The 12199-nt window shown below is 42.4% G+C and overlaps 1 protein-coding gene across 2 annotated transcripts in view; it reads left to right on the forward strand.

Moving 5' to 3' along the window:
* The window catches only part of plcb1l (phospholipase C beta 1-like), a 59082-nt gene that overhangs the window by 25715 nt on the left and 21168 nt on the right, over nt 1–12199 (forward strand). For both annotated transcript variants that reach the window (XR_016118442.1, XM_089021904.1), the window contains exons 4-9: nt 1381–1521; nt 2291–2370; nt 4206–4259; nt 6205–6280; nt 8993–9093; nt 9614–9780. Coding sequence is in view for 1 of the 2 variants with exons in the window: in XM_089021904.1 (XP_088878030.1) it covers nt 1381–1521; nt 2291–2370; nt 4206–4259; nt 6205–6280; nt 8993–9093; nt 9614–9780 (619 nt within the window). In the remaining variant the exon portion in view is untranslated. The remainder of the gene's footprint in view (nt 1–1380; nt 1522–2290; nt 2371–4205; nt 4260–6204; nt 6281–8992; nt 9094–9613; nt 9781–12199) is intronic.

Here is a 12199-nt window from a genome sequence, read left to right on the forward strand (position 1 = left end):
ACGTGCACATTTCACCATGACGTCTCTGATCCACTGGTGAAAAGGATGCTTTTTCCCTCTCCTCTTTGAACCTAGAAGTGCTTCTTATAACAAAGAAGGTGCAGAAAGTGCCTAAAATTGAATGATCGTCTGTGTCTTTGTGTTTTTGTATTCTTTTGACTTCAAGATGGTGCCGCGACAGTGGCTGCCTTTCTACCAGCTCCTGTATTTTGTGTTTCTACTTTCCTCCTTTCCTCTTACTGTCATCACTTTGCTGCTGTGAAATGTACATTTCTCCAATGTAAGACTAATAAAAGCTAATCCAATTCAATCCAATTGATTCATTGAAGGATTTGGCCATCCGCTGATCGCGGTGCACAGAAGACACCTTTGATTTGGGCTTGATGACCCGTGCTGTCGTGTGACCTCACCCCACCGTCGCAGGAAATGTTTACCGCGATTTACATTTCATATCCATAGCTTTCCGCGATTCTTTGACCGTGACATTCCTCATGTTGTCTTTCTTTCCTTGGTCACTCCCTGCAATGTTAACCTGTCACAAGGGACCGCAAATGACTTCTTCCTAGCAGCAGTACGTTGTAGCAAAATTGAAAGTGGCCTTTTTCCCCCCGCCCTGCCCATAATCGTCCGTCTTCAGGATTGTTGCTTGAATGGCCAAAAGGGAAAAGTGAAGCGAACAAGTTCCGGAAATGAGCAGGTTCCGTTTTGGCCGCCTTTGCCTGATGGCAAAGTGAGGCAGCACATAAAGCTCTTTGTTTGATTTGTTCAGTTAGCGCCGCTCGTTTGCCTGCCCCGCTAAGCTTTCACAAGACCTTTTGTTGTTGTTAATTAAGCGGCTGTTTTGTATGCTGGTCCAACGAACCAGAGGGAGTCTTATTCCACCCCTTTTCCACCTCAGAGGTATTTTGTATTTCTCTAATGGGTTGTGTTCCATGCAGATGAGCTGTTTAAATGTACATTTGTTTTACTGCCTCCTTCCCCGTCAGACAATAACATTCCCCTATCTGCACCGGGAGTCAATGCATTGTTTTTCGGGGTGTTTTCGCATCATCTTGAACGTTGGGGAAATTGCTGTTTGTGAGATCGAGCAAAGCTCACTTAAATGTATAGATTGCTTTTGGGGATTTTGTTGTAGTCGCAAGTAAGTAATACATCTTCACAGAAGTCTTCATTGAGATGGGATTAACATACAAGTGATTATGTCGTCAAAGGAGCATCTCAGCTTTTAACAAGCAAGCGTTTACACTCTTGCTTCTCACCTCTTGATATTTTTAAAGGGCATCACCAAAAAAAAAAATGGAGATGTGACATCACGGCGCTGCTCTTTGCATGGTGCTTAACACCTTTTTGTCATTTTTTTATGTCTTCTGTGTGTTGTAGGAGGCAAAATTACGTGAGCTTCTGGACGTCAGCGCACTGTCGGGTAAGATGGAGAACAAGATGCTGACGGTGGTAAGCGGCACCGACATGGTCAACATCACGTACTTGAACTTCATGGCTTTCCAGGAGGAGACAGCCAAGGTGAAGTATAGCATATATGTGATCTTGAAACACATTGCTCCCAGTTTCCATCTCTAATTCAAAATTGTTACTTTTTTGGCATTCCTACAAATATTTTCATATACGTAATACATCCTAATGTATATAGCGCTTTCACAACAGCTGCAGTTGTAACAAAGCACATAATAACACAAAGGAAAATAATAAACACAACAGGTGCATAAAAACATGGGCAGTTGTGCAATCTCAACAAATTTCCCCATGTACTCTATGATGTTTGAGTACAAGACTACAACACTTTATTACATGAAGCAGTTCTAGACGAAAGAGAAGAGGATCAGAATCAGAAACCCTTAATAGTCCCACAATGGGGAAATTTGGATGAAAGCCTCCTTTTCACCAGTGTATCAGATATGACATGGTGGAATGTGCCCGTCTGCTGCAAGCTAAGTTTTGAAAGCAAACACGATGCTGTAGCGTCTATTGACAAAAATAAATTATCTTCAATCCGCTTCAATTCCAAGCCGCGACAATTTTTTCAACAATGCTAATACGAAAAAAAAATCCTGCCCGGTGCACTTAGAAGACACTGTAAAGCAAGGCAGGTCGCCATGGCAACAATGATCACCTCTCAAGTGTACTATCTCAGTGTAATGCCATTTAAAGGTCCAATTGTTTTATTTTGTTGCTTTAATCTGCCCCATTTAACATTTTTTTACACAGCTTGACTATCATTTTAGCCTTTTGTTTGTTATTTTGGAAGCTTATGTGTATGTGTTGTTTCCCATAGGAATGGGCGGAGGAGCTTTTCACTCTTGCTTCCAACTTGCTGGTGCAAAATATGTCCAGAGAGGCCTGCCTGGAAAAAGCGTAAGCCATCTCCACACAAACACACTAACACACACAGACATACACACACTCTCACCACCAAATCCAACCTCAGTTGAGTTGTTACGTGTATAGAGTGACCCAGCCAATGACTTTTACAGCACGCGATTCGATTCCTCCCGGCTAGAATAACCTGAAATATGACGCCGCCAACAACACGCGACTATTTGTTGTTTATCTTTGATCAGCTCTCAACCACAAACGCCTCCCTCACCCTCCTCTCTCTTGACAGCAGGCAAATTGACTTATGAGACAATAAAAGCAAGCCATCGACCGACCGCGCGTTGGGCAGACCTGCCTCATTGAGTGTGGTGAGAATGTTTAAAAGTGGGGCATGCAAACTATTTGCGTGTTTTGACAACACACAAACACACACACACACACACACACACACACACACACACACACACACACACACACACACACACACACACACACACACACACACACACACACACACACACACACACACACACACACACACAGTCCTACAGTACACTGTGTCAAAACAAAATAAACATCAGAGTAATTTCAGTGCACTTTGGTCCCTACCACCAGCTGCTGATGCTTGCACATCAGCAGATGTGCAAGCAAAATGTCGTCCCATGACTTCGACTGTTCCCTCAATGCTACAATATTTATATTGAAGCATTACATTTGCTAATTTGTCTGCAGCATAGAGAGGGCGGCAAAACCTACGGTATCTTATATTGTTAGTGATTACTCCAGCTACAATGACATTTTTAAACATTACGTTGACGTGCTAGAGCAGATTTTTGTAAAATTGTGTTTTTTCCCCCCAAAAAGGCTAATATCAAGCCCCCATTTCTGACTACTCTTTATGAATTATAAAATCTGAAAAAAAGCATCTTAAACCGGCACCTTCATCCTCATCGGGTTTTGGTCTGACATGATTGATGACGTCCCCACGAGGTGACCAAAATCCGAGAAAAGTTAAAACAAGAAATATGGCATTTGAAAGTAATTTCTGATTTCTTGGATGCCGATAAAGCGCTGGCCATGGCCTCTGGCAATGTTTTTTCTTTTCCACAAGGGCGCAGCATTTCTCTTTTTTCCATGTAGCGCTTTGTTCTAGCTTCAGCTGTTGTTAAAGCGCTATACAGTATAAACCTAAACAATATGTATGTGTTGCATTGTATTTTGGACAGCTGCCCTCATTTCAAGCTCATATAACTCCAGACCCATATCATTAGAAAGTCTGAGGTTTCTAACGCTGTATTAAGTCAGCACAGACAAAATATAGCACAGACAAAATTACTGTCCTCTCGGACCCAGGCACTTATAATGACTTTAACAAACATAAACATTAAAAGGCCAATTTGCCGGGAGAGGGGAGCCGCTGCATGTTTACGCGCCGCCATCTTAGGAAAAACAAAAAGAACAAATAATATGACAACACAAAGACACAGAGAGTCATTCATTCTTCAGGACTTGCTCTACCCTCTTTGTGATGACATGAAGCATTAAATATTTATGTAGTCCTAAAACTCAATATTTTGTAGGTCCCGGAATTCAAGTGATTATGACAAAAAACCTGGCACTGTAGTAGACACGTTTTTTTTTACACATGTCTAGCAGTGAATGAGTTAATAGAGTGTGAGTGCCATTAGAAGTAGACCCTGTAGTGGATATTAATTATTAGCCAGCAGCCACTTAAGGGCTCGTCTCTTGTTGCTTCTATTTATAGCACTGTCTCGGATTGGCCTGCACAGGCTAAACTGTCGCGTTTCTGCCTGTGTTTATATACATCAGGCTTATGAATAGAATCCCGATTGAAATGTTTTTTTTCAATGCAGATACACGCGACTGAAGCTGCAATTGAACCCTGAAGGTCGAATCCCTGTCAAGAAGTAAGACATCTTTTCCTCCTCATTGCCCTTCATCCTTCTGCCACGCAGGGTTTACGGCCGTGCTTAAAGGGAATATATACGGCTGGCATTAAAAGTGTGCAGGGTGGCGGAGTTTATACACGTTTTAGTGGAATGGGCCAATTAATTCAAAGCTTTATGTAAACATTTGTTTATAAATGCTGCACTGCAAGGGGTCGGCGGTTCTCTGCTGCTTGCTTACAAAGGGCCAAAAAGGACAAGTAGTTGACAGAAATGACAAACAATAAATGTTAAGCAGATTCCTTACTTACAGACAGTGTATTGTCGGTGTTCAAATACCTGACATGTTTCGGCGACTACTTCCGCCTTCGTCAGAGTGTCACGGATGTTGCTGTGACGCGCCATTTTCAGCTGGTGTTGCTATGAGGGCGTGACCTACCTGTCAGAACTGACAGGCAAGCCACGCCCCCCGCTGTCCGCTCGTCCCTCCAGGATGCTGCTCCAGGTAGTAGAGAGCATGTAAGCTCCCTCATCCCTGTTGATGGTCCTTGGTCCTCGCTTTCGGATTTCAATGGCCTCCCTGATCCAGCGCTGATGTTTGTTGTCTTCGGTGCGGATGACTCTGGCCTTCTCCCAGTCCATGATGTGGTTCTCTCTTTTGCAGTGGTCCGTGATGGCTGATTTATGGTGCTCCTGTTGTGCTTGTTCTTTTATTGCTCTTGTTTGGATTGTTGCCGTCTCCTTCTCGCACTCGTTCTTGTGCTCTTTCTTTCTTGTATTGAAACTCCTTCCTGTCTCCCCGATGTATGATTTATTGCATGACTTGCATGGGATTTCATATATTGAGTTACATTTGTTTTCCGGGAGTATTTTGTCCTTTGGGTGTACCAAGATTTGACGGAGAGTTGTGTGTGGTTTGACCGGTGTGTTTATGTTGTGTTTCCTCAGTGCCCTTTGTATGCGTTCTGTGATTCCTCTTATGTACGGTAGTGTTACCATTGCTCTGTGTTCTTGTTTGTTTGTTTGCTTTTTCTTTCTTCCCTGTCTTGTGTTGTTTTTGTTTTTGACCTGCTCTGCCCCTTTAGTTATTGCCCACTGGGGATATTGGCATTTTTTCAGTGCGTGTTGTATATGTTTTTCCTCCTGTGTTTTGTCTTCCGGGTCCGTGATTATTGTGGTGCGTTATTATTATTATTGTGACCTACCAGTTCTGACAGGTAGGTCACGCCCTCATAGCAACACCAGCTGAAAATGGCGCGTCACAGCAACATCCGTGACACTCTGACGAAGGCGGAAGTAGTCGCCGAAACATGTCAGGTATTTGAACACCGACAATACACTGTCTGTAAGTAAGGAATCTGCTTAACATTAGTTATCAAGTAGACAGGATGAATTTAGCACAACGACAAACAATAAAATTTGGACTTATTTCAGAGTGAAACTGATGTCAAGATGAGTATCATGAAACAGAATACAGTAATCCCTCCCTACTTCGCTGTTTGATTATCACAGTTTTGATATATCACGTTTTTTTCCAGGAATAAAAAACAATCCGAAAAAAAATGCAGAATGACTTAGACATTTTATATGTACATGGCTGTAGCTTGATTGTTTTCCAGCGCTGACGTTATCCAATGAAAGCACGATATCCCATGATTATAGCAATGTGGATTGACTGTGCATCTTCTCAGCCCTGACCAGCACCCCTGTGTGTCTTTTCACGTGGGTTACCTTTTGATCAGTCTAATCAAGTGGTTGCCAAGATCAGTGTTGTGTTTATTTGGCCGTTGAGTGTGTGTGAAAGTGTGTGTTGTCCAAACCCTACTTCGCAGATTTTTGTCTTTTGCGGGTGGTCCTGGTCCCTATTAACAGTGAAAAACGAGGGACTACTGTCCTGCATTTTCAAGAAGATACTTCCTACATGTAACTGTCAAATTCTCAGCGGATGTTTGTGTCATCCCTGCAGCATCTTCAGGGTGTTCTCGTCAGACCGCAAGCGGGTGGAGACGGCGTTGGAAAATTGCAACCTTCCCTCCGGCAGAGTGAGACACCCAAACGTTCCTCATTTCCCCCCTCCTTTGTTGTCCTCATCTCTCCTCCTCCTTGATTTTTATGCGTCCGTCAGTGCCGTCGTCTGAGTCATCCTCGCTTTTCATGACACAAGGGCCCCCCCAGGGAGCCACACTGATGCAACTGCTTTATTTTTACGTTCCTCGCATGTAGTTTCACCCCCTCAAGTGGACACCAACCCTCCGGCTACTAGCGTCTCCATCCCATCAGCAGCATTGATTTCCAATTATGGATTGTACTTACTGAGCATTTAGCAAAGTGTTTTCGCAGTGTGAGTTTTTTATTTTTGAGTTATTTTTTTGGGGGGGATTGGATTGCATTAGCCTTTATTCGTCTCGCAGTAGAGAAATTTACATTTCATTTCACAGCAGCAAAGTGATGAAAGGTGGAGAAAGGAAGGAAAGAAGTAGAAAACCAAAATACAGAGCTGCTGCAAAGGCAGCCATTCTCGCGACGCCATGTTGAAGTTAAAACAACAACAAATAACAAAATAATGTGACACAACACAAAGACATAGTCATTCAGTCTTAAGCACTTTCTGCACCCTCTTTGTTCTATAAAGCAGTTGTCGATGAAAGAGGAGAGGATCAAGACCTCCTTTTCACCACTGGATCAGAGGCGTCATGGTGAACTGTCCACGTCTACTACAAGCTCAATATTGAAAGCAAACAGGAACCTGTAGCATCCATTGACGAAACGAGACTGTCTCACATCTCCTGTCCCACGTAAATCCACTTCAATTCCAAGCTGCGGCAGTTCCACATCGTTTTGATGTAATTGGTTTTGAAAACCGTCATAGTAGGATTCAATGTGGAGAAATATTATTTTTGTTGGGTGCTTAGCTCATACCTTTCTTATTTTTCCATGAAACCACCACGTCATTGTTTTGGGTTGAGCCAAAAACAACCAAAAAAAAAATAATTGTTCCCCAATGTAATGGTGTCAACTCCTAAAACTCAGTACAAAAAATGTCCTTCAAACAAATTTGCTGCAAATCTGAAGTATTTGTATGTGTGCAAAGCTGTTTATTTTGTTTATTTATCTGATTACAAAACACACACACAAAATATGGAAAAACTAGCTTTTCATTCCAGAGGACGACATAAAAAAATAAAAAAGGCCTCACCCCTGCAACTCAAAGGAAGAATTTGAATGTTTGCAAAGTGTCGATGACTGCTTACATGGCGGCACAGACCCGTTGTAAAAAGAACCTTAATGAATGGCCTCCTAATACAAACACCGTGAACACCAAGGAATAAAAACTCGCTCACACTTATGCTTGCGTGTGTGTGTCTGTGTATGTGTGTATACAGTGAGACCTCAACTTACAAATCTTGCAAACTTTTCGTCTTAAGAACCTCCAATTTATGAAAATTAAACCTTATAATAAGCACTATTTTCATAATACACACCCACCACGGCTGGCGGAGTGATCTTCGGCGGAAGCACACGACCGAACAGCGCTCCAGCCGGCGCTACTTTGCACACCCCCTTTCATTGAATGCACACATCAATCACCTACTTGGAGCTTTTTGCTGATAATTTTACCATGATGGGACCGAAAAAAAAAAAACACCACAGGCTCGTGTTCAGCCCAGGAAGACACAAAATAAAATCACCGTCGCTGAGAAGAAGGTGATAATTGAAAAACACGAACGAGGTGTGCGTTTGTGTGATTTAGTGGCACGGCTATGCTAAGTCAACCATTGCTCCCATTCTCCGGAACACAGAAGCCATCAAAGGTGCGTCTGTTGCAAAAGGTGTTTGCGTTCTCTGAAAGCGACGGTCTCGGGCAATCGAAGAAGTTTAAAAAAAACTTTATTTTACAGCACAGTTTATTTCTTTAATTACAGTCCTCATGTAATGTGCCTCTCTTTGTGACTTTATGATAAAATGCAGTGTATTTCTCTCATTACAATACAATAGCACATTTATTATACATAGAATAAGGTATGTTGTGTGTAGTTTTAAGGCTTATTTAGCTAAAAAACTATATTTTATGGAAACCCGGGAACGGATTATTCCCATTTTAATGGTTTCCTATGGGAATTTTTTTCTTGAGATACACACTTTTCGCCTTACACACTCTGTCTGGGAACCAATTAAGTTCGTAAATTGAGGTCTCACTGTATATCAAAATATGTAGAGTGAGCAGTAGCTCATTAGCACAAGGAGCAGCAGGAACAAACCTTATGAAACGCCTTATGAAAGTCTTTTGCTGCTATGTAGAACACACAATGAATTTGTCTCCGGTAGATCACATTGCACTAGTATCATCCTAAAAAAAGACATAAAGGCTAATCTAATCTAATCTAATCTATTTGAGTTACTGTTTAGAGCATTAATGGTGACGGAGGAAGAAACTGTTTAAATGTCTGCTGGATTTGGTGCGCATGGATCAGTAGCACCTGCCTTTCGAGGAGTCGCTGGAAAACGTGGTGGGCAGGGTGCGGAGGGTCCAGTAGGATTTTCCGCGCTTTTGATTCTTGCAGTGTGCAAGTTCTTTCGAGCGGGTAGGGCGGTGACAGTGATGGTTCAAATCCAAAGTATAACTGCTTTCCGCCTACCTATTCAAATATGTACTTGATGAATAATATACAGTAAATGAGTGGCGCCGAATGTCTGGATTCTAGTTTCTCTTTCCCACCTGAGGGGGTTTACAAGTTTTATTTTGTTACTTACAGAATGACTCCATCCCCCAAGAAGACTTTACGCTGGAGGTGTACAATCTGTTCCTCAGCAACATCTGCGCCCGGCCTGAGTTGGACCACATCTTTTCAGATGTGTAAGATGTTCACTTATCTCTCCCTCTCCCTTTTATTTCTTTTGTTTATTTCTTGCCTTTTTTTGTAAACCGGCAGTTTGCAGGGTTTCCATCGCCTAGGTAACCTTAAAAAAAGGAGGGAATCAAAACATTGGCAGATTGTGTGGGATAAAGGGCAAGTCTATTTGGAGACGCGGAAGGCGGGTGATTCATCGTCCCGCTTCTTTTTTTCATGGCGATCGCTGAAGGGATGGCACACAGAGGCTTTGGGACCATGCGATTTACTGGCGATTGCATCATTCAAAGGGAAATTTAGCACCCTGTTAATTTTGAAGAACCTTTACATGCTTTTCCCACCTTAATTTTTATTGGGGGGGGGGGGGTTCTTTGGTTGCTGAACTGCATATATTTTCTCTGTCTTAATTAATGTGCTTAAAACATCCAGAAATGAAAAAATAATCAGTCATATCGCAAAATGGACAATTTCAATCAAACACGAGTGCACGTGAAGTTTACTTCCTTTTTTGTCCTCACGGGACAGGGGTGCAAATTGCCGCCCGTATCTCAGCGTGGAGCAGATGACGGAGTTCATCAACAACAAGCAGCGAGACCCCCGACTCAATGAGATCCTGTACCCACCTCTCAAGCCCGACCAGGTCCAACTGCTGCTGGACAAATACGAACCTAATGCTGCTCTCGCACAGAATGGTGAGTTTGAGATTGGATTAGATTGGATTAGATTAGCCTTTATTATTCTCACATTTCACAGCAGCAAAATTATGGAAGAGGAAAGGAAAGGAAGAAGTAGTAGTAGAAGTAAAACAAAATACAGGAGCTGCTGGAAAGGCAGCCAATCCTGCGGCGCCATGTGAGTCAAAAGAAGAAAAAGATTAAATAAATAATATGATAATACAAAGACACAGACAGTCATTCAATCTTTAGAACTTTCGGCACCCTCTTTGTTGTATGAAGCAGTTCTAGATATAAGAGGAGAGGATGAAAAGCGTCATTTTCTACAGTGGATCAGGGTCATCATGAAATGTGCACATCTGCTACAAGCTAAACGTTGAAAGCAAACACGAAGTTGGAGCATCCATTGACGAGATTGTCTCACAGTCCCACGTAGATCCGCTTCAATTCCAAGCCGCGACAATTTTTTCAACAATCCTGATGCTAAATAAATGTCCCGGCTGGTGCACTGCTATGATACTATAAAGCAAGGCAGGTCACCATGGCAACAATGTTCACCTCTCAAGTGTACTATCTCAATGTAATGCAGGTCAAATTGTTTTATTTTGTTGCTTTAATCTGCCGCATTTAACACTTTTTTACACAACTTGAGTATAACTATCATTTTATGATTGTTATTTTGGAAGCTTATGTGTGTGTGTTGTAGTGCTGCCCATTACAAGTTTAAAAAAGCACCCAGAGTTGTCCAGCAATGACAGTTAAATGGCACCAACATTCCACCACAAAGGTACATATGTCTTCTTGTGCCAGTCCCAAGCCCGGATAAATACAGAGGGTTGTGTCAGGAAGGGCATCCGACGTAAAAGCTTGGCCAAAACAAAACATGCGGATCAAACCTCTCAAGATGGACAACACTGATTTGCTGTGGCGACCCCTTGAAGGGAAAAGCCCAAAGGAAAAGAAGATTCCTCCCAATCAAAAACGGTGCTTGCTTATTTGTGCTGCCGAAAAGGTGTAACCCAGATGAATGTCGTGGCCAAAAATGCTGAAAAAATCCGTATCCGTTCCACACGATGCACAACAACACAAAGTGATAAAAGAAAACACAAAAACAAGACAAAAACAACCACAAAAAACGGCTGCTAACGGCTGCCTACTTCTTTGGATTTACCCTCGAGCGTGTAAGCTTGGTATTAAGACCAAATCTCTTCGTCAATTGTGTGATCAAAACTAATCAATCATCAGCGGAAAACCTTTGGAGCAATGTTTACAAGATTAGTGCCGCCTGCCTGTTGAAAGGAGTGCGAGTCAGCTCAAGATGGTGCATGATGAAAAAGCACAGTAGCCCGTCCCGCTTTTTGCCATCAGATGTGACGACTGAGCGAATAATTCATGAATGAGCGTCGAATTGGCGGTGCATCGCGAAGTTCTCTCAAGTCAAGGCTGCGCACGAGCAACCCGCGCTCGACTGCCATCAAGGTCAAGGCTTTACAAAATCGGCGGAAAGCTATTCATTCAATAAACTGTCGTCTTGCACTGAGACATCATCTTTCTCACGGTGTCAACATACGTTTTCCGTGGGAGGATGTTTTTTTAGGATGATTTCCTGTCACAAATTACTTTATTTATTTTTTTTTTTTCTCATCGTGACAGGACTGAATAATATGAATCATTTATTGCAGTTCTTAACTGCTAAGAATGAATATTTAATCCTGGAAATTACACATTCAGCCTGATTTGTACAATCTCATTCTCAAACATGGATGGGAAGATGGATGGTGATAGTATAGATCCTCTCATGACTAGCCAAAATATTTTTTTGTCCCGGCTGTCAGATCTTTTTTTTTTTTCTTATGTAAGTCAGACTTGCCCAACAAATTGATCTCATCACCCCTAAAGCACATTCAAACCAGTGACGTGCGGTGAGGTTCATGGCTGGTGAGGCACTGACGTCATCAATGACGTCACCGCTCGTCTCTACTTAGTATTTGAACGGTAAATTCAGCGATTTTGAAAAAAATCCTAAAACGGTGAAGTTAAATGGACAAGAACTTTAAAGTACAAATCACTAAATACATCTAACTGTTTAATTTATTTTTTCATTTGATATTTCCATGACAGCTTTCCATGATGACAGGTGAGGCACTGCCTCACCTGCCTTCACTGACTGCACGTCACTGATTGAAACAATCATATTATATCAACAGGCATATTTGGTGCATGTTGGAAGCTTGCCCTTCAAAGGCCCAAAAATGTCATCTCTTGCCCTGCGCCAAGTATTTATCCCGCCGGAAGAGAAGTGCCGCCATCTGCTTGGCAGAGGGATCCGAGCGCCCCACTTTCACTGCCTTCAAGGACACTCCCAGTTGTATTTTTGACGTGATACTTCCACGCTTCCATTTTCAAAACCAAACGTGGCCCACAAGCCCAAAAGGTT

This window comes from Hippocampus bargibanti, linkage group LG19 (genome assembly GCF_051943395.1).
Source record: "Hippocampus bargibanti isolate YZ-2025 linkage group LG19, ASM5194339v1, whole genome shotgun sequence".
In the NCBI taxonomy this organism is placed as follows: Eukaryota; Metazoa; Chordata; class Actinopteri; order Syngnathiformes; family Syngnathidae; genus Hippocampus; species Hippocampus bargibanti.